The sequence below is a fragment of the Heterodontus francisci genome, chromosome 15 (assembly GCF_036365525.1).
Source record: "Heterodontus francisci isolate sHetFra1 chromosome 15, sHetFra1.hap1, whole genome shotgun sequence".
In the NCBI taxonomy this organism is placed as follows: Eukaryota; Metazoa; Chordata; class Chondrichthyes; order Heterodontiformes; family Heterodontidae; genus Heterodontus; species Heterodontus francisci.
In genome coordinates this window covers 91,430,906-91,457,886 of record NC_090385.1, presented here as the reverse complement: position 1 = coordinate 91,457,886, position 26,981 = coordinate 91,430,906, and the positions used below count along the sequence as shown (strand labels likewise).

Genomic DNA, 26,981 nt, shown 5'->3' with positions numbered 1-26,981 from the left:
TTATAGAATCCCCTATAACTACCATTTGTCTTTTTTCTCCCCCCTCTTGAATGGCCTTCTGCACCATGGTGCCATGATTAGTTGGCTCATCCTCCCCGCAGTCCTTTTCCTCATCCACACAGGGAGCAAGTATCTCGTACCTGTCGGATCAGGTCAAAGGCTGAGGCTCCTCCACTCCTGAACTCAAGATCCCCCTACCTGCCTCACTTGCAATCACACCCTGTTGTCCGTGATCACTAACTGAATTTGAATTACTTAATCTAACAGGTGCGACTGCCTCCTGAAACAAAACGTCCAGGTAACTCTCCCCCTCCCGGATGTGCCGCAGTGTTTGAAACTCAGATTCCAGATCATCAACTCTGAGCCGGAGTTCTTCCAGCAACCAACACTTGCTGCAGATGTGGTCCCTGCCGTTCACAATGGTGTCAGCCAGCTCCCACATCATACAGCTACAGCAAATACTTTCTGATACTTCTCTGCTATGGTTTTTTCAAATAACCAATTAATAGATAAATCAAAAAAAGTAAGTAAAAAAAGAAAGTAAATTTTTAACCAATCACACGATACAGAAGAAATAAAAAAGCTTACCTTATCAACACACCAGAGTCCTTTTTTTTGGTTAGAGGAGGAGGGCGGGTGGGAGACACTACATGTGTAGTGTCTTGGGTTCAGCCACTGCCCAAATATATAAGTTTTTACTTACCCAGCAGTCCCCTGGTCCACCGAAACAAACGGTAATCTACTTTAGGCTGAAACTGACTTCCCAGCTGATCACTCTCTCGCACTGCCTCTGCTTCCGAAAAAGCAACTGCAATTTGACAAATTGGATCCAAAATTGGCGTACTGGCAGGAGGCAGACAGTCATGGTCTCGGGTTGCTTTTGTGAGTGGAAGCCTGTGACCAGTGGTGTACTGCAGGGATCGATGCTCGGACCCTTGCTGTTTGTAGTGTACATTAATGATTCAGACGTGAATATAGGAGGTATGATCAGTAAGTTCGCAGATGACACGAAAATTGGTGGTGTCGTTAAAAGTGAGGAGGAAAGCCTTAGATTACAGGACAATATAGATGGCCCGGTAAGATGGGCGGAGCAGTGGCAAATGGATATTAATCCTCAAAAGTGTGAGGTGATGCATTTTGGGAGGTCTAACAAGGCAAGGGAATATACAATGGATGGTCGGACCCTAGGAAGTACAGAAGGTCAGAGGGACCTTGGTGTACTTGTCCATAGATTACTGAAGGCAGCAGCACAGGTAGTTAAGGTGGTTAGGAAGGCATATGGGATACTTGCCTTTATTAGCCGAGGCATAGAATATAAGAGCAGGGAGGTTATGATGGAGCTTTATAAAATGCTAGTTAGGCCACAGCTGGAATATTGTGTACAGTTCTGGTCACCGCACTATAGGAAGGATGTGATGGCACTGGAGAGGGTGCAGAGGAGGTAACATGATGTTGCCAGGGCTGGAGCATTTCAGCTATGAAGAGAGACTGAAAAGGCTAGGGTTGTTTTCCTTGTAGCAGAGAAGGCTGAGGGGGGGGACATGATTGAGGTAGACAAAATTATGAGGGGCATTAATAGATTAGATAGGTAGAAACTTTTTCCCTTAGCAGAGCGGTCAATAACCAGGGGGCATAGATTTAAGATAAGGGGTAGGAGGTTTAGAGGGGGTTTGAGGAAAACATTTTTCACCCAGAGGGTGGTTGGAATCTGAAACGCATTGCCTGAAGAGGTGGCAGAGGCAGGAACCATCACAACATTTAAGATGTATTTAGATGAGCACTTGAAACGACATAGCATACAAGGCTACGAACCAAGTGCTAGAAAATGGGATTAGAATAGATAGGTGCTTGATGGCCAGCACGTACATGATGGGCTGAAGGGCCTGTTTCAGTGCTGTATCTCTAAACTAAACTATCACCCACAGTCCCAGTATGTATAATAAGGTAAGACATCACCTCCATGTTGAACATCGCTTGGAAGAAGCACTTAGGGTAGCAATGGCACAGATTGTACTTTGGGGGCTTCAATGTTCATCAACAAGAGTGGCTCAGTAGCATCACTACTGACTGAGCTGACCGAGGCCTCAAGGACATATCAGCCAGTATGGTGGTGAAGGAACCAACAGGTGGTGAAGGAAACAACAAGAGAGGAAAACCTACTTGACCTCATCCTTGCATATCTACCAGTTACAGATATATCTTTCCATGACAGTTGTGGGTAAAATGTTGGAAAAAGTTATAAGAGACAGGATTTATAATCATCTTGAAAAGAATAAGTTCATTAGCGATAGTCAGCACGGTTTTGTGAAGGGTGGGTCGTGCCTCACAAGCCTTATTGAGTTTTTCGAGAAGGTGACCAAATAGGTGGATGAGGGTAAAGCAGTGGATGTGGTGTATATGGATTTCAGTAAGGCGTTTGATAAGGTTCCCCACAGTAGGCTATTGCAGAAAATACGGAGGTATGGGGTTGAAGGTGATTTAGAGCTTTGGATCAGAAATTGGCTAGCTGAAAGAAGACAGAGGGTGTTGGTTGATGGCAAATGTTCATCCTGGAGTTTAGTTACTAGTGGTGTACCGCAAGGATCTGTTTTGGGGCTACTGCTGTTTGTCATTTTTATAAATGACCTGGATGAGGGTGTAGAAGGGTGGGTTAGTAAATTTGCGGATGACACGAAGGTCGGTGGAGTTGTGGATAGTGCCGAAGGATGTTGTAGGGTACAGAGGGACATAGATAGGCTGCAGAGCTGGGCTGAGAGATGGCAAATGGAGTTTAATGCGGAAAAGTGTGAGGTGATTCACTTTGGAAGGAGTAACAGGAATGCAGAGTACTGGGCTAATGGGAAGATTCTTGGTAGTGTAGATGAGCAGAGAGATCTTGGTGTCCAGGTACATAAATCCCTGAAAGTTGCTACCCAGATTAATAGGGCTGTTAAGAAGGCATATGGTGTGTTAGCTTTTATTAGTAGGGGGATCGAGTTTTGGAGCCACGAGGTCATGCTGCAGCTGTATGAAACTCTGGTGAGGCCGCACCTGGAGTATTGCGTGCAGTTCTGGTCACCGCATTATAGGAAGGATGTGGAAGCTTTGGAAAGGGTGCAGAGGAGATTTACTAGGATGTTGCCTGGTATGGAGGGAAGGTCTTACGAGGAAAGGCTGAGGGACTTGAGGTTGTTTTCGTTGGAGAGATGGAGGAGGAGAGGTGACTTAATAGAGACATATAAGATAATCAGAGGGTTAGATAGGGTGGATAGTGAGAGTCTTTTTCCTCGGATGGTGATGGCAAACACGAGGGGACATAGCTTTAAGTTGAGGGGTGATAGATATAGGACAGATGTTAGAGGTAGTTTCTTTACTCAGAGAGTAGTAGGGGCGTGGAACGCCCTGCCTGCAACAGTAGTAGACGCGCCAACTTTAAGGGTATTTAAGTGGTCATTGGATAGACATATGGATGAAAATGGAATAGTGTAGGTCAGATGGTTTCACAGGTCGGCGCAACATCGAGGGCCGAAGGGCCTGTACTGCGCTGTAATGTTCTAATGACAGTATTAGTCAGAGTGATGACCGCACTATCCTGGTGAAAACAAAGTCTCGTTATCACATTGAGAATACCCTCCATCATGTTGTGTGGCACTACCACCATGCTCAATGGGATAGATTCAGAACAGATCTGGCAGCTCGAAACTAGGCATCCATGAGGCGCAGTGGGCCATCAGCAGCAGCAGAATATCCCCCATTCTACCATAACCATCAAGCCGGGGGATCAACAATGGTTGAATGAGGAGTGCAGGAGGGCATACCAGGAGCAGCACCAGGCATGCCTAAGAATGAGGTGTCAGCTTGGTGTTACGACTACGTGAGAAAGTGGTCTCGGGTTCCCTCTCAACCTTCATCTCGTCTTACCCATAACAGAGTTTAATTTTTAACACACTGTTTTTTTTTTCGCTCCCCCTTAGTGAATCCTTGTTCACTAACTTCCAATTATAAGGCAATGAAACTAGTCAAACAGGTTTTCTTAGATTTAAAAAAGTGAACTTTATTAAACTTAAACTCTAATTCAGTTAATGCCTACGGATATGAAACGTGTACACGCTAGCATGCATACGCGATATACACATGCAGATAGAGACAGTAAAGAGCAGAAGAAATAAAGTGGAAATGTTTGAGGCAATATCTGAAGATGGTCTTGGTTACTGTTCTTCGAGCTCGCTGTAGAGTCCTTGATTGTAGGTAGGTCTTGCTTTTCTTTGGGACCCAGTATTCTTCTTAAACCGTGTTCGATGTAGGAGTCTTCTCTCTCTTGTGGTTCATGTGTCCTCAGTGAGTCCAGAGGTTGGTGAGAAAGAGATGGGAGCAGACAAGAGAGGTCTTCTCACTCCAGGAGCATACAGTATTTCTGAGTTCAAATATTCTGTGACTAGTTCAAAAAGCCCTGGACCAGCCAGTTAGTCATGTGACCAGCTGGTCTAACCAGTCCTGGCCCCTTGTGGATTGTATCACCTTCACAGGCCCTGGAATGTGCTTCCTTACCCCTTCACTGTCTGGTGATCAAAATCCTTTGTGGGTTGAATGTGTCATGGATTGGTCCTTTGTCTCCACAAGCACTGTCTGATAGTATGTAAATGTTTTTTTTTCCAGCCACAGCTCATCTGTTTAACAAGCTATTTCCTCGCTCCAGCAACAGTTTAAAATTCATTCATATGACTAAATTAATATGTCTCAATCTTGGCAGGTGGGGGTCTGCATGACACTGGTGAAGCTACAACATAGGACTACATGCATGCTAAACAGCGGAAGCAGAATGCAACAGACAGAGCTAAGTGATCCTACAACCAATGGATCAGATCAAAGCTCTGTAGTCTGCCACATCCAGTCGTGAATGGTGATGGACAATTAAAAAACTAACAGGACGGGTAGACTCCAGAAGCATCCCCATCCTCAATGATGGGGGAGCCCAGCACATCTGTGCAAAAGACAAGGCTGAAGCATTTGCATCCATCTTCAGCCAGAAGGGCTGAGAGGATGATCCATCTCGACCTCCTCCTGAAGTTCCCAGTATCACAGATGTCAGTTTCCAGCCAATTCAATTCACACCACATTATATCAAGAAATGACTGAAGGCACGGGATACTGCAAAGGCTATGGGCTCTGACATCATCCCAGCTATAGTACTGAAGACTTGAGCTCCCAACTGCCTGCACCCCCAGCCAAGCTGTTCCAGTACAGCTCCAACGCTGACATCTACTAGACAATATAGAAAACTGCCCAGGGATGTCCTGTCCACAAAAAGGAGGACAAATATAATCTGAACAATTACTGCCCCATCAGTCTACTCTCAATCATCAGCAAAGTGATGGAAGGGGTTGTTGACAATGCTATCAAATGGTACTTAAGCAACAACAACCTGCTCACTGATGCTCAGTTGTGGTTCCACCATGGCCACTCAGCTCCAGACCTCATTACATGGAGAAAAGAGCTGAATTCAAGAGGTGAGGTGAGAGTGATTGCTTTTGACATCAAGGCATCATTTGACTGTGTGTGGCATCAAGGATTCCTTGCAAAATTGAAGTCAATGGGAACCAGGAGGAAAACTCTCCACTGGTTGGTGTCATACATACCACAAAGGAAGATGGTTGCGGTTGTTGGAGGCCAAACATCTCAGTCACAAGACATCACTGCAGGAGGTCGTCAGGATAGTGTCCTAAGCCCAATCATCTTCAGCTGTTTCATCAATGACCTACCCTCCAACATAATGAGTGAATGTTTGCTGATGATTGTACAGTGTTTAGTACCATTTGTGGCTCCTCAAATACTGTAGCAGTCTGTGTCCATATGCAGCAAGACCTGGACAATAGTCAGGCTTGGGCTGATAACTGCTAAGGAACAATTACGCCACACAAATGCCAGGCAATGTCCATCTGAAACAAGACAGAATCTAACCATTTCTCCATGACATTCAATGCCATTACCATCGCTATCAACCTCCTGGGGGTTACTATTGACCAGAAACTGAACTGAACCAGCCATACAAATACTGTGGCTACAAAAGTAGGTCAGAGGCTGGGTGTTCTGTGACAAGTAAGTTACCTCCTGACTCCCCAAAGCCTGTCCACCATCAACAAGGCAGAAGTCAGGAGTCATAGAGTCATTTACGGCACAGAAGGAGGCCATTCAGCCCATCAAGTCCCTGATGGTTCTCCTCGAAGCTATACAGTCAGTCCCATTGACCAGCTTGATCTCCATAGCCCTGCAAGTCCATTTCACTCAGGTGAGTGAACCACACGTCCTGTCCCCAGTAGCAAGGCATCAAGGTAATAACCTGAGGTGTTCAGCTGGTGGGGACGAACCACTAAACCTAATCACTTGAACAATAGCTGTGAGAAGGGAATTCCCAGATGTGTACTAATTAATTTGTAAGGGGGAATACATTCGTAACAACCATGTTTGAATCACTGGGTAATGGTCATGTGACAGGCCCATGCTTGGTGTGCTTAAGCTTCTGTTTTCTCTGCAGTAAAGAGACAAGCAGCTGGACACTGACAAGCGAAGACCTGAGTGGGGCCCTCCTTCCTTCCTCTCTCTCTCTCTCCAACCCACTTTGCAAGTTTTGAACCCCGTTTGCTGACCGTGACCACCCAAAGATGCCCCTGCTGCAGACAGAGACTCCTTGAAGGAAATCAACTCACACTGCTGTCTCCAGGAGAACAGTCAAATCAGCCATTTACATCTTCAAATTGGAATTATTGGGTCCACCAAAGGAAAGTAGCATGACCACTGAATTTAGCCTGAGGCCAGCCGAGGCACCACCCTCCACAGACTGTATACCCCTTATATTTCTCTGGACACTAATTTGTCCAATCTATACTCCCTCCTCACTCTGTAATCTATTTGTGTGTATGTGTGAACTTTGAGTGTCTGTGTGTGTGAGAGAGAAACAGTCGGAGAGTGTTTTAATATTTTACTTCGATTGGTTTAAGTATAATAAAGTTAAGCTCTTGCTTTGTTAAATGCAAGGAAACCTAGTCCAATTGGTTCTTTTTATGATCAGAGTGCATTAACCATTGAACACTCAATGAATTGGAAAGTACATCCTTTTCAAAAAAGAAATAAACCTGTAGCAGTCAAACAAGGAGATGGAAAAGAGGGGAACCATTCAACCCCCCCTCACCTGATCGTAACAATACTCCCCACTTGCCTGGATGGGTGCAGCTCCAACAGCACTCAAGAAGCTCAACACCATCCGGGACAAAGCAGCCCGCTTGATCGGCACCCTATCCACCATCTTCAACATTCACTCCCTCCACCACTGACGCACAGTGGCAGCAGTGCGTACCATATATAAAATGCACTGCAGCAATTCGCTAAGCCACCTTTGACAGTGCCTGTCAAACCCACGACCTCTACCACCTAGAAGGACAAGGGCAACTGACGCATGGGAACATCACCACCTGCAAGTTCCCCTCCAAGTCACACACCATTCTGACCTGGAACTATATTACCATTCCAAAACCCTGGAATTCCCTTCCAAGCAGTATGGTGGAGGTACCTACACCAGATGGATGGGGAGTTGGTGGCTATTGTTAACACCAGTGAACTAGTAAATCTAAAGGTTCCCTACTGCGGAAAGCAGTTGAGGCCAAATCATTAAATATAATCAATAAAGAGTCAGATATAGTTCTTAGCGCTAAAGGGATCAAGGTATACGGGGAGAAAGCGGGAACAGGGTACCGAGTTTGGATGATCAGGCATGATCGTATTGAATGGCAGAGCAAGCTCAAAAGGCCGAATGGACTACTGCTGCCCCTATTTTTCCATGTTTGTATGTTTCTATACTAATGTCCTGGTGACAATGGGTTCAAATCCCACCACATCAGTTGGTGGAATTTAAATTCTAATACTTATTAAATTAAATTAATAAATAGAAAAAAAATCAAAGTAAGTCTCAGTAATAGTGCTATGAAACTATCATCGATTGTTGTAAAAACCCATCTGGTTTATTCATGCCCTTTAGGGAAGAAAATCTGCTGCTGTTACCTGGTCTGGCCTACATGTGATTCCACATCCACAGCAATGTGGTTGACTCTTAACTGCCCTCTGAAATGTCCTAGCAGGGCACTCAGTTGTCAACAGCAATTAGGGATGGGCAACAAATGCTGGCTTTGCCAGTGATGCCCACATCCCATGAAAGAATTAAAAGAAAACCACATTCCCAGTCAGTACAATAAGAGTTCTTTCTAAAGTCAAAACATTTTTTCCTCTCTTTCAGGACTTTCAAACTGAACAATCACATTTAAGATTTTTAAACTTACTCTGCTAAATTCAAGCAGAATTAATCTTCAATATCTTAGAGATAAATGTTTGAAGTCATGAGTCGAACAGTATGTCTCTGTGGGAGGTGAGAGGAAGGGGAAAGAGACAAAACTTTGAAATGAAAGAGACAAAAAGGGAAAGAGTTTGAGAGAGGCAGGCAGAGTAAGAAATATACAGAAGATGGGCGACACATTGGGAAAAAACTCACATTAAGAGAAAAAGTAAGAGAAATAATTCTCCACAAACTCAGAGATATTCAGATCAGAGAATCGATGGAGACTCAAACACAGAGCTGGAGAGAGACACAATGGACACAATCAAAAAAAGTACCAGAAAGAATTAGAGAATAGGTGAACAGCTGAGAGGCAAAGAAGAAAGAGATTAATTTTCTTTGATTTTTCTCATGAGCAGCACTATGGAAGATCAACTATTTTCTTTAATATTTTTCCACCTTTCAATTTTATTTCATAATGATTATCCTGCAATCCCAGTGACTCAGTAACATAATTCCTGTTGCTGATTTCTATCCAAGCATTTCTGCTGTATGATCAAAATGAAGATGGTCACTGAAACTATTGTCAACTTTTCTCTCTCATTCAGACTGACAGAATGAAATGTGAATCGTCAGTGTTTATACTTTACTCAATAGAAGTCAACACATTACCTTTGGGAATCCTGCTGCAGGTTTCATCTGCACCCCACCAGCTGAAGCAGTCTGCCCACGGCAGGGGGGATTGGAAGGAAGCGAACAAGTAGAACAGACTGTAGCCGATGATGCAGATGTAGGAAATGTTGGTAATTCCAGTCACAAGGAACATGGTGATCCCCACACCTTAAAATAAATCAATGAACAGGAGATTAGATTGGGAGATAATTATTTGAAATAAGTTCTTTGATATGGAAGCAGCTGGTCAGATAAACCAATTGTGTTTGGCATGGGTGAAATATCTGTACATAATTACAAGTGATATTGGGTTTGAGCACGAGAAGCAAGAGTCACAACCAAATTTTAAATTTAAGTAAGAGATTTGAATGAATGTGAACTGAATTGACCGCAATAAACTGGGCTGACATTTGAAGGATGTTTTGGTACAACACAAAACCAGAACATACCCCAAAAAACAAGAATTCCACTTGTGCAGGGAAAAAACCATGGCCAACAAATCAGGGAAGAGACAGTATCAAGCTAAAAGAAAAGACTTATCCAAATGTAAGTATAAGTGAAAATTCAGCAGACTGAGAGAACTTTAAAAAAAACAACAAAGGGAGATAAAGAAAGCCCCTAGCATTGCAGATGTCAGTATTGAGCCAATTGGATTCATTCCATGTGATATCAAGAAATGCTGAGTGCAATGGAGACAGCAAATGCTATGGGCCCTAATAATATCCCTGCTATCGTACTGTAAACCCATGCTCCAGAACAGGGTTGTCCAACTTTTTTCTGTGGGGGCCACATTACAATTTTTTTCTTACATGGGGGGCCGGTGAGACAATTTTGTAAAGGTAAAGGCATTAAAAAGTTAACTTACTATTAATTAAAACAACAATAAAAGTACATTTTTGTGAATAAGCTTTAAATGAGAAGATTAATTTATTGACTTACTTTCTCATTACAATGTTGGACACTGATTTAGTGTGATACCTGGCATTTTTTTGCTTGCACAAGTAGTCAATGTCTGCCAACACACTTGTAGTGATACGAAGTATTTCGATGAGATATCCATCTGTCAGGAGTGGTCTTGATCTCTCTCTTTGTTTCTCTCCCTGTGTGTCCCCTCTCCATGTTGTCCTCACTTTCTGTGTCCAGTCCCCACTCCCTTTCTCCCTCTGTGCCCCCCTCTCTCTATCTGCCCCCCCATCCTCCTTTCTCTCTCTGTGTCCCCCTCTCTCTCTCTCTTGTTCCCTCTTTCTTTCTGTGTCCCCCTCTCTGTCTGTGCCCCCCGTCTCTCTCTCTCTCTTTGTCCGCTCTCTCTCTGTTTCCCCTCTTTCTCTCTTTGTCACCACCTCCCTCTCTCTGAACTTCCCCCCCTCACCCCTCTCTCTCTCTCACTCTGACAGCTGCAGGGAGCAGGAGTGCTAAGCACAGCAGCTTTGTGGTTGGTCAGTTTGTTTAAAAACATTGCGTTCTCAGTTTCACAGCTGACAGCTACTGAATCAAGAATGCACTTCCCAATTTTGGACAGATTTGGGGTTTCTGGCGAAAATCCCTGTGTCTGTCTGAAGTTGGGAAGCATGTTCCTGCTTCAGCAGCTGTCAGCTGTGAAACTGACAGCCCAATGTTTTTAAAATGGCCGGTCTGTAAGAAGCCGACAATGGGATATTTCCCATCTCCAGTCACAGACCCCTGGCGAGGCTGAAGAATGTCCCGAGTACAGTTTACACCCAGATGGAAACCTTTGGCGGGCCGGATCCTGGCCACAGGCCATATGTTGGACAACCCTGCTCCAGAACTGTGAAAGGGAAATCATGGTTGACAAATTTGCTAGAGTTCTTTGAAGACATAACAAGCTGTGTTGATAAAGGGGAACTGATAGATGTAGTCTATTTAGATTGCCAGAAGGCATTCAATAAGGTGCCACAAAAAAGATTATTGCACAACATAGGAGCTCACAGTATGGGGGCTAATGTATTAGCATGGATTGAGGATTGGTTAACTCACAGAAGACAGAGAGTCAGGATTAATGGGTCTTTTTCACGTTGGAAAGATGTAACTAGTGGAGTGCCACAAGGATCAGTTCTAGGGCCTCAATTATTTACTGTCTATATTAATGACTCAGAGGAGGGGGCAGAGTGTAGTATATCCATATTTGCTGATGATACAAAAATCGGTGGGAGGGCACGTTGTGATGAGGACATAAGGAATCTGCAAGGGGATATAGATAGGTTGAGTGAGTGGGCAAAAACTTGGTAGATGAAGTTTAATGTAGGAAAGTGTGAGGTCATGCACTTTGGTAGGAAGAATCAAAAGGCAGACTATTATTTAAATAGAGAGAGATTCAAAAAATTTAGCACAGAGGGACCTGGGTGTTCTTGTGCATGAAATACAAAATGTTAGCATGCAGGTGCAGCAAGTAATTAAGAAGGCAAATGGAAGTTTGGTCTTTATTGCTATGGGGTTGGAGTTTAAAAATAGGGAAGTCTTATTACAACTGTACGTGGTGTTGGTGAGGCCGCACCTGGAGTACTATGTACAGTTTTGGTCCCCGTATTTAAGAAAGGATACACTGGCATTGGAGGCAGTTCAAAAGAGATTCACTAGGCTGATTCCTGGGATGAAGGGGTTGACTTGTCAAGCATGGCTAAACAGGTTAGGCCGTTATTCATCAGAGTTTAGAAGAATCAGGGGTGAAATGTACAAGATTCTGAGGGGGCATGACAGGGTAAATATCGAGAAGATGTTTCCACTAGTGGGGGAATCTCGAACTAGGGGACATAGTTACAGAATAAGGGGATACTCATTTAAAACTGAGATGCGAAGGAATTTTTTCTCTCAGAGGGTAGTGAATGTCTGGAATTCTCTACCCCAGAAAGTAGTGGAGGCTAGATCACTGAAAGCATTTAAAAAGGAGTTAGATAGATTTTTATAATATTGGGGAGTTGAGGGCGATGGGGAACTGCCCAAAAGAGGAATTGAGGTCTGGGCAGATCAGCCATATTCTTATTGAATGGCGGGGCAGGCTTGAGGGGCCGAATGGCCTACTCCTGCTCCTATTTCTTATGTTCTTATGTAGAACTAACCGTGCTTTTAGCCAAGCTGTTCCAGTATAACTACAATACTGGCACCTACCCAACAAAGTGGAAAATTGCTCAGGTAAGCCCTATCCACAAAAAGCAAGAGAAATCCAATCCAGCCAGTTACCACCCCATTGGTCTATGCTCAATCATTAACAAAGTGGTGAAAGGTGTCATTGATGGTGCTATTAAGTGGCATTTACTCATCAATAATCTGATCACCAATGCTCAGTTCCACCAGAACCACACATCTCCAGACCTCATTATAGCCTTGATCCAAACATGAACAAAAGAGCTGTACTCCAAAGAGGAGCTGAGAGTGACTACCCTTGACATCAAGGCAGCATTTGACTGAGTATGGTATCAAGGACCTCGAGTAAAATTGAAGTCAGTGCAAATCAGTGGCCAGAGTCATATCTAGCACAAAGGAAGATGGTTGAGATTGTGGGAGGCCTGGATATCACTGCAAGGAGTTCCTCAGGGTAGTGTCCTAGGTCCAACCATCTTCAGCTGCTTGATTAATGACCTTGCCTCCATGTTAGTAGTGGCTGATGATTGTACAGTGTTCACTTCCATTTGTAATTCCTCAGATAATGAAGCAGTCCATGCCCACATGCAGCAAGATCTGGACAACATTCAGGCTTGAGCTGATAAGTAACAAGTAACTTTTGCACCACACAAATGCCATCCAATGATTATCGCCATCAAGGGAGAGTCTAACCACTGCCCCTTGACATTCAATGGCATTACCATCACTGAATCCCTTACCATCAACAACCTGGGGTTTAGCGCTGACCGTTAACTGGTCCATCCATATAAATGCTGTGGCAACAAGAGCAGGTTAAGGGCTGGGTGCTCTACAATGTGTAACTCACCTCTCGACTCTTCAAAGCCTTTCCCCCATCTACAAGTCACAAGGCAGGAGTATGATGAAATGCTGTCCACTGATCTCAAGAAGCTCAACATCATCCAAGACAAAGCAGCACACCTGATTGACACCCTATCTGAAACCTTAAATATTCTCCCCTGCCATCATTGGTGCACAGTGGCAGCAGTGTATACCATCAACAAGGTGCACTGCAGCAACTCGCCAAGGCTCCTTCGACAGCACCTTCCAAACCAGTGACCTTTACCACCTAGAAGGATGAGGGCAGCAGAAGCATGGGAACACCATCACCACCTTCAAGTTCTCCTCCAGTGTCACACACCATCCTGACTTGGAAATATATCATTGCTCCTTCACTGCCACCAGGTCAAAATCCTGGCTCTCCCTCCCTAATAGCACTGCGGGTGTATAAACACCACCAGGATTGGAACTGCAGCGGTTCAAGGTGGCTCACCACTATCTTCTCGGGGCTAATTGGGGTTGGGCAATAAATGCTGACCTTACCAATGATGCCCACATCCCTTTAATTAATAAAATAATATTAAGGATTTGCAAAAAATGAGCATGAAATAGAATTTGCAAGGGGTATCAAGGCTAACAGTGAAAATTTGTAAAGATCTATTAAAAGAAGGGAATTAATAAGGGAGAATCTGGGCCCATTAAAGATAGGTGTAGGTGAGGCCGTAATGAAAAAGGAAAAAAAAACTTGCATTTATATTGGGCTTTTCACAACCAGCAGATGTCTCAAAGTGCTTTACAGCCAATGAGGTACTTTTTGAAATATAGTTACTGTTGCAAAGCAGGAAACACAGTAGCCAATTTGCACCCAACAAACTCTCACAATCAGGAGTGTGACAATGACCAAATAATATGTTTTTGTGATGCTGATTGAGGGATAAATATTGACCCGGACACTGGGGAGAACTCCCTGGCTCTTCTTCAAAGCAGTGCCATGGTAACTTTTATATCGATCTCAACAGGCCGATGGGGGCTCCAGTTTAATGTTTCATCTGAAAGACATACCTCCAACATTGTGGTATTCCCTCAGCACTACACTGGCATGTCAGCCTTGATTTTTGCACTCAAGTACTGGAGTGGGTCCTGAACCCAGAACTTTGCAACTCAGAGACAAAAGTGCTACCAACTGAGCCATAGCTGACGCTAGGCCAATAGGCTAAAAAGAAATGGCAGATCTACTAAATGGATACTTTGTACCCACTTCAATAGTGGAGAAAGGGGACAAATTACCTGCAGTATCGGGGAACCTAAAATAAGTGGGTAAACTCATTGGATTCAATATAAGAAAAAAATACTAATGGAGAATAAATGGGGCTTAAGAAAGACAAATCTCCTGGATCTGATAGTTTCACTCTTAGAATATTAAAGGAAACAAGTGGGGAAATTGTAGCTGTGTCAGTCATAATTTTCCATATCCCAGGACATTCAGGATTTGTGTCATTATATTGCAAATATCAATCCATTATTAAACTCAACAGTATGTAAGAAAACTATAAAATAAAGAACTGTCATTTTAACATCGATTGTGGAGAATTTACTGGAACCAATTACCTCCAATCTGGCCTCTGTGCATCCGCAATTTTAGTCATTCCACCATTGGTGGCCATGTCTTCATTTTCCTAGACCCGAAGTTCTAATATTCCCTCCCTAAACCTCTCTGACTCTTTTTTTTAAGATGCCCCTTAAAGCCTACCTCTTTGACCAAATGTTTGGTTATCTGTCCTAAGATATTTTTATGTGGCTCGAATGGTATCGAATTTTGTTTGATAACGTTCCTGTGAAATGCTCCAGGATGTTTTGCTATATTAAATGGGCTATGTAAATGTAAGTTGTTGCTGCTGGAATTTATCATCAGGAACAGAGTGACTGAACATTTGAACAAGTGTAAGTTGATCGAAGAGGATCAGCATGGATTTGTGAAGAACAGATCATATTTGACTAACCTCAATGAATCGTTGAGGAGGTCATGAACATGGTCTTTAGGCGACAGTCCATGGATGTTGCCTATATCGACTTTCAGAAGGCATTTGCTAAGTTTCCATATAAAAGATTTTTTTTTTAAACTACAAAGACTTTGTGACATCAGTTAATAATTGATTGGGAGATAGAAGACAGAAAAGGGAATAATGGAAATATGCACTATTTGGCAGAGTGTAACAAGTTTGCTCAGGATCTGTACTGGTGCCTCAGTTTTTTATCATGTATATCAAAGATTTGGATGAAGGAGCAGAGAACAGTGTATTCAAGTTTGCAGATGGCAGTAAATTAGGAGCAACAGTAGTTGGGAGTCGGAAGTTACAAAGTGACGTCGACAGATTAGGTGAGTGGGCAAAACTGTGGCAGATAGAGTTCAATGTGTTGAAGTGTGAAGTCATCCACTTTGGATCCAAAAGAAATAAAATTGTGAGGTGTTCATAACTGCAAGAGACCAAGAATTGAGGCACAGCAAAACGATAACAACATGGGTGTCCACGTGCACCAATCACTAAATGTAACCAGAAAGGCCAATGGAATGTTGGCCTTTGGCTCAAGGGGGCTGCAATACATTGAGAAGAAATCATGAAATCATGCTTCAATTGTACAGAGTCTTGGTCAGAACCCCCCCCCCCCCCCCCGTCCACCCCCCACCCCCCCCCACCTCCATCTCCACCCCCCCCTCCCCCACCCCACCCCCAGTGTAGGAAGGTAGTAGGAGAATGGTCAGGATGTGGTGGGGAATATGGGATTAATGCAGGATTAGTATAAATGGGCGGTTGTTGGTCGGCACAGACTCGGTGGGCCATATCTTTCTATGACTCTATGACCTCAGCTGGATTAGTGCATTCAGTTTGGACACGGTAACTCAGGAAGAATATATTGGGATACCATATATTGACTGAATAATGCCAGAGCTTAAAGGTTAAATTATGAGGACTGATTATATAATGTTAGCTTGTATTCCGCTGAATTTAGAAGCTTGAAGAGTGATATACCAGAAGTGTTTTTAATGGTAACAGAATTCAATACTGTGGATACAGAGAATCTATTTCCTCTGCTTTGTGGGAATTCACAACAAGACTCCACAATCTTCTAAGAGTACACACAATCTTAAAATTAGAGCTCAGCCAATCTCCAATGAAATCAGGAAGCAATTTTTCTCACAAAATGTACTAGAAATCTTGAATTCTCTGTCAAAAAAGGCTGTGGTTGCTGGATGAATTAAAATATTCATGACTAAGATTGATAGTTTTTATTAGTTATAAATAACAAGTGATGTGGAGCAAAGACAGAGTTGCAATGTAGAGCAATCATGATCTAATTGACTTGTGAAACAAATGCAAGAGGCTGAATAGTCTACTGCTGTTCATAGGAAAGAAAAAGCAGCTTGCTGATTGCTTAGGTTAAAGGCAGTTCCTGGGAAACCTGATGCACACCTCCATGATGTGTTACATGTTATCACTCACCAACTGAACTGTCAAGAAATGAAATTGTTCCAAAGTTTGTATCTTATTTGCATGTCTTATTTCAAGCTGCACTTTAATGCCATGCAATTTATCGCAAATAGTAGAGCCTATATGTATTCATATGCAGGCAAAAGGAACATGTCCAGGCATTGTGCTTTCCTGAATTAAACAAAAGTATTGAGGGACAATAGTTCTTTGGTGCATTCTCCTTGGCAACTCCTCGACCAGAGTCGACTTGTCAACCAATCAACACTGTTTTGTCATGCAGTAAAATTGTTGCTCTCTTTAAAAGTTGGCATTCTGCATCTGTCGGGTTGAGTGCAAGATGAAAGGCTTTTACAGCATGTCTCTTTTTTACAGCACTAATCAAGTTCTGTACTACCAAGCTACTAGATGCAGTATGTGCAGCATTTGGGCATTGTGGTCTTAAAGGTTAAGTTAAACAGAGTACTACCTTAGCAGCAGAATAATACGTTGAGTTTTGCAAGGTGTAATAACTCTGTCTGCCATGTTTCCCTGCATTACAACAGTGACTTCACTTCCAAACGACAGCATTGACAGTGAAAGGCATGAGGGCATTCTGTGGTCCGAATTAAAATGTATGTCACTTCTTTCTTCGAACACAATCTCAAATAATTAATACATCTTTTAGGAAAATAAAAAATGAAGCCAACACCAGTGATGTAATGTGTACAATAGATCAGATTGTAATTAGTACTGCAGCAAGTCTGATCAGGAAGATATAACCAATACTTTAATATGAAGTTAATGCTATGAATCATTTAAACTGTTGCTAAGTTTGTGTCACTGAATAAACATTTACCTTGGAACATTGGCACGGCTTTCCACACTGCAACAGGTCCAAGAGCGGCAAACTGCCCAAAGGAAGATTCCAAGAAAAACATTGGCATCCCAACGAGTGCCAGCATGAGTGTGTAGGGAATAAGAAATGCACCTGGAAAATAGAGTAAAGGAATTCAATGAAGTGTAAACTTGGGCAGAGCTAAAACATGCTTTCAAGCTGAACTCCTGAAAGCATTATTAAAAAAATGTGTTTGTCTGTCTGTCGGTCTATCTATCCATCTATCTATCTAATTTGTTTATCCAGAAATATTGTTAACTCCATCTATCCCGACAGAGAAAATCAATTTATCTTAAGAGCGCGGAGTACTGGGAGAGGCTTCATTGAAAAGGGCGCAGAGTGCGGGAAGCGGCTTCATTGAAAAGAGCGTGGAGTGCGGGAAGAGGCTTCATTGAAAAGAGCGCGGAGTACTGGGAGAGGCTTCATTGAAAAGAGCGCGGAGTGCGGGAAGAGGCTTCATTGAAAAGAGGGCGGAGTACTGGGAGACGCATCATTGAAAAGACCACGGAGTACTGGGAGAGGCTTCATTGAAAAGAGCACGGAGTGCGGGAAGAGGCTTCATTGAAAAGAGCGCGGAGTACTGGGAGAGGCTTCATTGAAAAGAGCGTGGAGTACTGGGCGAGGCTTCATTGAAAAGAGTGCGGAGTGCAGAAAGAGGCTTCATTGAAAAGAGGGCGGAGTACTGGGAGAGGCTTCATTGCAAAGAGCGCGGAGTACTGGGAGAGGCTTTATTGAAAAGAGCGCGGAGTGCGGAGAGATGCTTCGTTGAAAAGAGCGCGGAGTACCGGGAGACGCTTCATTGAAAAGACCATGGAGTGTGGGAAGAGGCTTCACTGAAAAGAGTGCGGAGTGCGGGAAGAGGCTTCATTGAAAAGAGCGCGGAGTGCGGGAAGAGGCTTCATTGAAAAGAGGGCGGAGTACTGGGAGCGGCTTCATTGAAAAGATCGCGGAGTACTGGGAGACGCTACATTGAAAAGAGCATGGAGTGCGGAAAGAGGCTTCATTGAAAAGAGCGCGGAGTGCCGGAAGAGGCTTCATTGAAAAGAGCCCGGAGTGCGGGAAGAGGCTTCATTGAAAAGAGTGCGGAGTGCCGGAAGAGGCTTCATTGAAAAGAGCCCGGAGTGCGGGAAGGGGCTTCATTGAAAAGAGCCCGGAGTGCGGGAAGAGGCTTCATTGAAAAGAGCCCGGAGTGCGGGAAGAGGCTTCATTGAAAAGAGCGCGGAGTGCCGGAAGAGGCTTCATTGAAAAGAGCGCAGAGTGCGGAAAGAGGCTTCACTGAAAAGAGCCCGGAGTGCGGGAAGAGGCTTCATTGAAAAGAGTGTGGAGTGCCGGAAGAGGCTTCATTGAAAAGAGCGCAGAGTACTGGGAGAGGCTTCACTGTAAAGAGCACAGAGTACTGGGAGAGGATTCATTGAAAAGAGCGCGGAGTGCAGGAAGAGGCTTCATTGAAAAGAGCGCAGAGTACTGGGAGAGGCTTCACTGTAAAGAGCACAGAGTACTGGGAGAGGATTCATTGAAAAGAGCGCGGAGTGCAGGAAGAGGCTTCATTGAAAAGAGCGCAGAGTACTGGGAGAGGCTTCACTGTAAAGAGCACAGAGTACTGGGAGAGGATTCATTGAAAAGAGCGCGGAGTGCAGGAAGAGGCTTCATTGAAAAGAGCGCGGAGTACCGGGAAAGGCTTCACTGAAAAGAGCGCGGAGTGTGGGAAGAGGCTCCACTGAAAAGAGTGCGGAGTACTGGGAGAGGCTTCACTGAAAAGAGCGCAGAGTGCGGGAAGAAGCTTCATTGAAAAGAGTGCGGGAAGAGGCTTCCTTGAAAATAGCGCGGAGTGTGGGAAGAGGCTTCATTGAAAAGAGCGCTGAGTACTGGGAGAGGCTTCACTGAAAAGAGTGCGGAGTACTGGGAGAGGCTTCACTGAAAAGAGCGCGGAGTACTGGGAGAGGCTTCACTGAAAAGATTGCGGAGTACTGGGAGAGGCTTCACTGAAAAGAGTGCGGAGTACTGGGAGAGGCTTCACTGAAAAGAGTGCGGAGTACTGGGAGAGGCTTCACTGAAAAGATTGCGGAGTACTGGGAGAGGCTTCACTGAAAAGATTGCGGAGTACTGGGAGAGGCTTCACTGAAAAGAGTGCGGAGTACTAGGAGAGGCTTCCTTGAAAATAGCGCGGAGTACTGGGAGAGGCTTCACTGAAAAGAGCGCGGAGTGCGGGAAGAGGCTTCATTGAAAAGAGCGCGGAGTGTGGGAAGAGGCTCCACTGAAAAGAGTGCGGAGTACTGGGAGGCTTCACTGTAAAGAGCGCAGAGCACTGGGAGAGGCTTCATTGAAAAGAGTGCGGAGTACTGGGAGAGGCTTCACTGTAAAGAGCGCAGAGTACTGGGAGAGGCTTCACTGAAAAGAGCGCGGAGTGCGGGAAGAGGCTTCACTGAAAAGAGTGCGGAGTACTGGGAGAGGCTTCACTGTAAAGAGCACAGAGTACTGGGAGAGGATTCATTGAAAAGAGCGCGGAGTGCAGGAAGAGGCTTCACTGAAAAGAGCGCAGAGTACTGGGAGAGGCTTCATTGAAAAGAGCGCGGAGTACTGGGAGAGGCTTCACTGAAAAGAGCGCAGAGTACTGGGAGAGGATTCATTGAAAAGAGCGCGGAGTGCAGGAAGAGGCTTCATTGAAAAGAGCGCAGAGTACTGGGAGAGGCTTCACTGTAAAGAGCACAGAGTACTGGGAGAGGATTCATTGAAAAGTGCGCGGAGTGCAGGAAGAGGCTTCATTGAAAAGAGCGCGGAGTACCGGGAAAGGCTTCACTGAAAAGAGCGCGGAGTGTGGGAAGAGGCTCCACTGAAAAGAGTGCGGAGTACTGGGAGAGGCTTCACTGAAAAGAGCGCAGAGTGCGGGAAGAAGCTTCATTGAAAAGAGTGCGGGAAGAGGCTTCCTTGAAAATAGCGCGGAGTGTGGGAAGAGGCTTCATTGAAAAGAGTGCGGAGTACTGGGAGAGGCTTCACTGTAAAGAGCGCAGAGTACTGGGAGAGGCTTCATTGAAAAGAGCGCGGAGTGCGGGAAGAGGCTTCACTGAAAAGAGTGCGGAGTACTGGGAGAGGCTTCACTGTAAAGAGCACAGAGTACTGGGAGAGGATTCATTGAAAAGAGCGCGGAGTGCAGGAAGAGGCTTCACTGAAAAGAGCGCAGAGTACTGGGAGAGGCTTCATTGAAAAGAGCGCGGAGTACTGGGAGAGGCTTCACTGAAAAGAGCGCAGAGTACTGGGAGAGGATTCATTGAAAAGACCGCGGAGTGCAGGAAGAGGCTTCATTGAAAAGAGCGCAGAGTACTGGGAGAGGCTTCACTGTAAAGAGCACAGAGTACTGGGAGAGGATTCATTGAAAAGAGCGCGGAGTGCAGGAAGAGGCTTCATTGAAAAGAGCGCGGAGTACCGGGAAAGGCTTCACTGAAAAGAGCGCGGAGTGTGGGAAGAGGCTCCACTGAAAAGAGTGCGGAGTACTGGGAGAGGCTTCACTGAAAAGAGCGCAGAGTGCAGGAAGAAGCTTCATTGAAAAGAGTGCGGGAAGAGGCTTCCTTGAAAATAGCGCGGAGTGTGGGAAGAAGCTTCATTGAAAAGAGCGCTGAGTACTGGGAGAGGCTTCACTGAAAAGAGTGCGGAGTACTGGGAGAGGCTTCACTGAAAAGAGCGCGGAGTACTGGGAGAGGCTTCACTGAAAAGATTGCGGAGTACTGGGAGAGGCTTCACTGAAAAGAGTGCGGAGTACTGGGAGAGGCTTCACTGAAAAGATTGCGGAGTACTGGGAGAGGCTTCACTGAAAAGATTGCGGAGTACTAGGAGAGGCTTCCTTGAAAATAGCACGGAGTACTGGGAGAGGCTTCACTGAAAAGAGCGCGTAGTGCGGGAAGAGGCTTCATTGAAAAGAGCGCGGAGTGTGGGAAGAGGCTCCACTGAAAAGAGTGCGGAGTACTGGGAGGCTTCACTGTAAAGAGCGCAGAGCACTGGGAGAGGCTTCATTGAAAAGAGTGCGGAGTACTGGGAGAGGCTTCACTGTAAAGAGCGCAGAGTACTGGGAGAGGCTTCACTGAAAAGAGTGCGGAGTACTGGGAGAGGCTTCACTGAAAAGATTGCGGAGTACTGGGAGAGGCTTCACTGAAAAGATTGCGGAGTACTGGGAGAGGCTTCACTGAAAAGAGTGCGGAGTACTAGGAGAGGCTTCCTTGAAAATAGCGCGGAGTACTGGGAGAGGCTTCACTGAAAAGAGCGCGGAGTGCGGGAAGAGGCTTCATTGAAAAGAGCGCGGAGTGTGGGAAGAGGCTCCACTGAAAAGAGTGCGGAGTACTGGGAGGCTTCACTGTAAAGAGCGCAGAGCACTGGGAGAGGCTTCATTGAAAAGAGTGCGGAGTACTGGGAGAGGCTTCACTGTAAAGAGCGCAGAGTACTGGGAGAGGCTTCATTGAAAAGAGCGCGGAGTGCGGGAAGAGGCTTCACTGAAAAGAGTGCGGAGTACTGGGAGAGGCTTCACTGTAAAGAGCACAGAGTACTGGGAGAGGATTCATTGAAAAGTACGCGGAGTGCAGGAAGAGGCTTCATTGAAAAGAGCGCGGAGTACCGGGAAAGGCTTCACTGAAAAGAGCGCGGAGTGTGGGAAGAGGCTCCACTGAAAAGAGTGCGGAGTACTGGGAGAGGCTTCACTGAAAAGAGCGCAGAGTGCGGGAAGAAGCTTCATTGAAAAGAGTGCGGGAAGAGGCATCCTTGAAAATAGCGCGGAGTGTGGGAAGAGGCTTCATTGAAAAGAGTGCGGAGTACTGGGAGAGGCTTCACTGTAAAGAGCGCAGAGTACTGGGAGAGGCTTCATTGAAAAGAGCGCGGAGTGCGGGAAGAGGCTTCACTGAAAAGAGTGCGGAGTACTGGGAGAGGCTTCACTGTAAAGAGCACAGAGTACTGGGAGAGGATTCATTGAAAAGAGCGCGGAGTGCAGGAAGAGGCTTCACTGAAAAGAGCGCAGAGTACTGGGAGAGGCTTCATTGAAAAGTGCGCGGAGTACTGGGAGAGGCTTCACTGAAAAGAGCGCAGAGTACTGGGAGAGGATTCATTGAAAAGACCGCGGAGTGCAGGAAGAGGCTTCATTGAAAAGAGCGCAGAGTACTGGGAGAGGCTTCACTGTAAAGAGCACAGAGTACTGGGAGAGGATTCATTGAAAAGAGCGTGGAGTGCAGGAAGAGGCTTCATTGAAAAGAGCGCGGAGTACCGGGAAAGGCTTCACTGAAAAGAGCGCGGAGTGTGGGAAGAGGCTCCACTGAAAAGAGTGCGGAGTACTGGGAGAGGCTTCACTGAAAAGAGCGCAGAGTGCGGGAAGAAGCTTCATTGAAAAGAGTGCGGGAAGAGGCTTCCTTGAAAATAGCGCGGAGTGTGGGAAGAAGCTTCATTGAAAAGAGCGCTGAGTACTGGGAGAGGCTTCACTGAAAAGAGTGCGGAGTACTGGGAGAGGCTTCACTGAAAAGAGCGCGGAGTACTGGGAGAGGCTTCACTGAAAAGATTGCGGAGTACTGGGAGAGGCTTCACTGAAAAGAGTGCGGAGTACTGGGAGAGGCTTCACTGAAAAGATTGCGGAGTACTGGGAGAGGCTTCACTGAAATGATTGCGGAGTACTAGGAGAGGCTTCCTTGAAAATAGCACGGAGTACTGGGAGAGGCTTCACTGAAAAGAGCGCGTAGTGCGGGAAGAGGCTTCATTGAAAAGAGCGCGGAGTGTGGGAAGAGGCTCCACTGAAAAGAGTGCGGAGTACTGGGAGGCTTCACTGTAAAGAGCGCAGAGCACTGGGAGAGGCTTCATTGAAAAGAGTGCGGAGTACTGGGAGAGGCTTCACTGTAAAGAGCGCAGAGTACTGGGAGAGGCTTCATTGAAAAGAGCGCGGAGTGCGGGAAGAGGCTTCACTGAAAAGAGTGCGGAGTACTGGGAGAGGCTTCACTGGAAAGAGCGCAGAGTACTGGGAGAGGCTTCATTGAAAAGAGCGCGGAGTACTGGGAGAGGCTTCACTGAAAAGAGTGCGGAGTACCGGGAAAGGCTTCACTGAAAAGAGCGCGGAGTGTGTGAAGAGGCTCCACTGAAAAGAGTGCGGAGCACTGGGAGAGGCTTCACTGAAAAGAGCGCAGAGTACTGGGAGAGGTTTCACTGAAAAGAGTGCGAAGTACCGGGAAAGGCTTCACTGAAAAGAGCAAGGAGTGCGGGAAGAGGCTTCATTGAAAAGAGCGCGGAGTGTGGGAAGAGGCTCCACTGAAAAGAGTGCGGAGTACTGGGAGGCTTCACTGTAAAGAGCGCAGAGCACTGGGAGAGGCTTCATTGAAAAGAGTGTGGAATACTGGGAGAGGCTTCACTGTCAAGAGCGCAGAGCACTGGGAGAGGCTTCATTGAAAAGAGCGCGGAGTACTGGGAGAGGCTTCACTGAAAAGAGTGCGGAGTACTGGGAGAGGCTTCACTGAAAAGAGTGCGGAGTGTGGGAAGAGGCTTCACTGAAAAGAGAGCGGAGTACCGGGAAAGGCTTCACTGAAAAGAGCGCGGAGTGCAGGAAGAGGCTTCATTGAAAAGAGTGCGGAGTACTGGGAGAGGCTTCACTGAAAAGAGCGCAGAGTACTGGGAGAGGATTCATTGAAAAGAGCGCGGAGTGCAGGAAGAGGCTTCATTGAAAAGAGCGCAGAGTACTGGGAGAGGCTTCACTGTAAAGAGCACAGAGTACTGGGAGAGGATTCATTGAAAAGAGCGCGGAGCGCAGGAAGAGGCTTCATTGAAAAGAGCGCAGAGTACTGGGAGAGGCTTCACTGTAAAGAGCACAGAGTACTGGGAGAGGCTTCATTGAAAAGAGCGCGGTGTGCGGGAAGAGGATTCATTGAAAAGAGCGCAGAGTACTGGGAGAGGCTTCACTGTAAAGAGCACAGAGTACTGGGAGAGGATTCATTGAAAAGAGCGCGGAGTGCAGGAAGAGGCTTCATTGAAAAGAGCGCAGAGTACTGGGAGAGGCTTCACTGTAAAGAGCACAGAGTACTGGGAGAGGCTTCATTGTAAAGAGCGCGGAGTGCAGGAAGAGGCTTCATTGAAAAGAGCGCGGAGTACTGGGAGAGGCTTCACTGAAAAGAGTGCGGAGTGCGGGGAGAGGCTTCATTGAAAAGAGCGCGGAGTACTGGGAGAGGCTTCACTGAAAAGAGTGCGGAGTGCGGGAAGAGGCTTCATTGAAAAGAGCGCGGAGTACTGGGAGAGGCTTCACTGAAAAGAGTGCGGAGTGCGGGGAGAGGCTTCATTGAAAAGAGCGCGGAGTGCGGGAAGAGGTTCATTGAAAAGAGCGCGGAGTACTGGGAGAGGCTTCACTGAAATTGTGCGGAGTACTGGGAGAGGCTTCATTGAAAAGAGCGCGGAGTACTGGGAGAGGCTTCACTGAAAAGAGTGCGGAGTGCGGGGAGAGGCGTCATTGAAAAGAGCGCGGAGTGCGGGAAGAGGCTTCATTGAAAAGAGCGCGGAGTACTGGGAGAGGCTTCACTGAAAAGAGTGCGGAGTACTGGGAGAGGATTCATTGAAAAGAGCGTGGAGTACTGGGAGAGGCTTCACTGAAAAGAGCGTGGAGTACTGGGAGAGGCTTCACTGAAAAGAGCGTGGAGTACCGGGAGAGGCTTCACTGAAAACAGCGCAGAGTACTGGGAGAGGCTTCACTGAAAAGAGCGCGGAGTGTGGGAAGAGGCTCCACTGAAAAGAGTGATGAGTACTGGGAGAGGCTTCACTGAAAAGAGCCTGGAGTACCGGGAGAGGCTTCACTGAAAAGATTGCGGAGTACTGGGAGAGGCTTCAGTGAAAATATTGCGGAGTACTGGGAGAGGCTTCACTGAAAAGATTGCGGAGTACTGGGAGAGGCTTCACTGAAAAGATTGCGGAGTACTTGGAGAGGCTTCACTGAAAAGATTGCGGAGTACTGGGAGAGGCTTCACTGAAAAGAGTGCAGAGAACTGGGAGAGGCTTCACTGAAAAGATTGCAGAGTACCGGGAAAGGCTTCACTGAAAAGAGTGCGGAGTACTCGGAGAGGCTTCCTTGAAAATAACGCGGAGTACAGGGAGAGGCTTCACTGAAAAGAGCGCGGAGTGTGGGAAGAGGCTCCACTGAAAAGAGTGCGGAGTACTGGGAGGCTTCACTGTCAAGAGCGCAGAGTACTGGGAGAGGCTTCATTGAGAAGAGTGCGGAGAACTGGGAGAGGCTTTACTGTAAAGAGAGCAGAGTACTGGAAGAGGCTTCATTGAAAGGAGCGCGGAGTGCGGGAAGAGGCTTCACTGAAAAGAGCGCGGAGTACTGGGAGAGGCTTCACTGAAAACAGCGCGGAGTACTGGGAGAGGCTTCATTGAAAAGAGGGCGGAGTACTGGGAGACGCTTCATTGAAAAGAGTGCGGAGTACTGGGAGAGGATTCATTGAAAAGAGCGCGGAGTACCGGGAAAGGCTTCACTGAAAAGAGCGCGGAGTGTGGGAAGAGGCTCCACTGAAAAGAGTGCGGAGTACTGGGAGAGGCTTCACTGAAAAGAGCGCAGAGTGCGGGAAGAAGCTTCATTGAAAAGAGTGCGGGAAGAGGCTTCCTTGAAAATAGCGCGGAGTGTGGGAAGAGGCTTCATTGAAAAGAGTGCGGAGTACTGGGAGAGGCTTCACTGTAAAGAGCGCAGAGTACTGGGAGAGGCTTCATTGAAAAGAGCGCGGAGTGCGGGAAGAGGCTTCACTGAAAAGAGTGCGGAGTACTGGGAGAGGCTTCACTGTAAAGAGCACAGAGTACTGGGAGAGGATTCATTGAAAAGAGCGCGGAGTGCAGGAAGAGGCTTCACTGAAAAGAGCGCAGATTACTGGGAGAGGCTTCATTGAAAAGAGCGCGGAGTACTGGGAGAGGCTTCACTGAAAAGAGCGCAGAGTACTGGGAGAGGATTCATTGAAAAGACCGCGGAGTGCAGGAAGAGGCTTCATTGAAAAGAGCGCAGAGTACTGGGAGAGGTTTCACTGTAAAGAGCACAGAGTACTGGGAGAGGATTCATTGAAAAGAGCGCGGAGTGCAGGAAGAGGCTTCATTGAAAAGAGCGCGGAGTACCGGGAAAGGCTTCACTGAAAAGAGTGCGGAGTGTGGGTAGAGGCTCCACTGAAAAGAGTGCGGAGTACTGGGAGAGGCTTCACTGAAAAGAGCGCAGAGTGCGGGAAGAAGCTTCATTGAAAAGAGTGCGGGAAGATGCTTCCTTGAAAATAGCGCGGAGTGTGGGAAGAACCTTCATTGAAAAGAGCGCTGAGTACTGGGAGAGGCTTCACTGAAAAGAGTGCGGAGTACTGGGAGAGGCTTCACTGAAAAGAGCGCGGAGTACTGGGAGAGGCTTCACTGAAAAGATTGCGGAGTACTGGGAGAGGCTTCACTGAAAAGAGTGCGGAGTACTGGGAGAGGCTTCACTGAAAAGATTGCGGAGTACTAGGAGAGGCTTCCTTGAAAATAGCGCGGAGTACTGGGAGAGGCTTCACTGAAAAGAGCGCGTAGTGCGGGAAGAGGCTTCATTGAAAAGAGCGCGGAGTGTGGGAAGAGGCTCCACTGAAAAGAGTGCGGAGTACTGGGAGGCTTCACTGTAAAGAGCGCAGAGCACTGGGAGAGGCTTCATTGAAAAGAGTGCGGAGTACTGGGAGAGGCTTCACTGGAAAGAGCGCAGAGTACTGGGAGAGGCTTCATTGAAAAGAGCGCGGAGTACTGG

General features: G+C 46.3%; 1 protein-coding gene across 1 annotated transcript in view; it reads right to left on the bottom strand.

Moving 5' to 3' along the window:
* Positions 1-26,981, bottom strand: part of LOC137377445 (sodium- and chloride-dependent neutral and basic amino acid transporter B(0+)-like) — a 200,356-nt gene that overhangs the window by 125,311 nt on the left and 48,064 nt on the right. Inside the window, exons 3-4 of the mRNA XM_068047023.1 lie at positions 17,210-17,341; positions 8,972-9,139 (exon numbers count right to left, since the gene is read on the bottom strand). Of these exons, the coding sequence (XP_067903124.1) occupies positions 8,972-9,139; positions 17,210-17,341 (300 nt within the window). The remainder of the gene's footprint in view (positions 1-8,971; positions 9,140-17,209; positions 17,342-26,981) is intronic.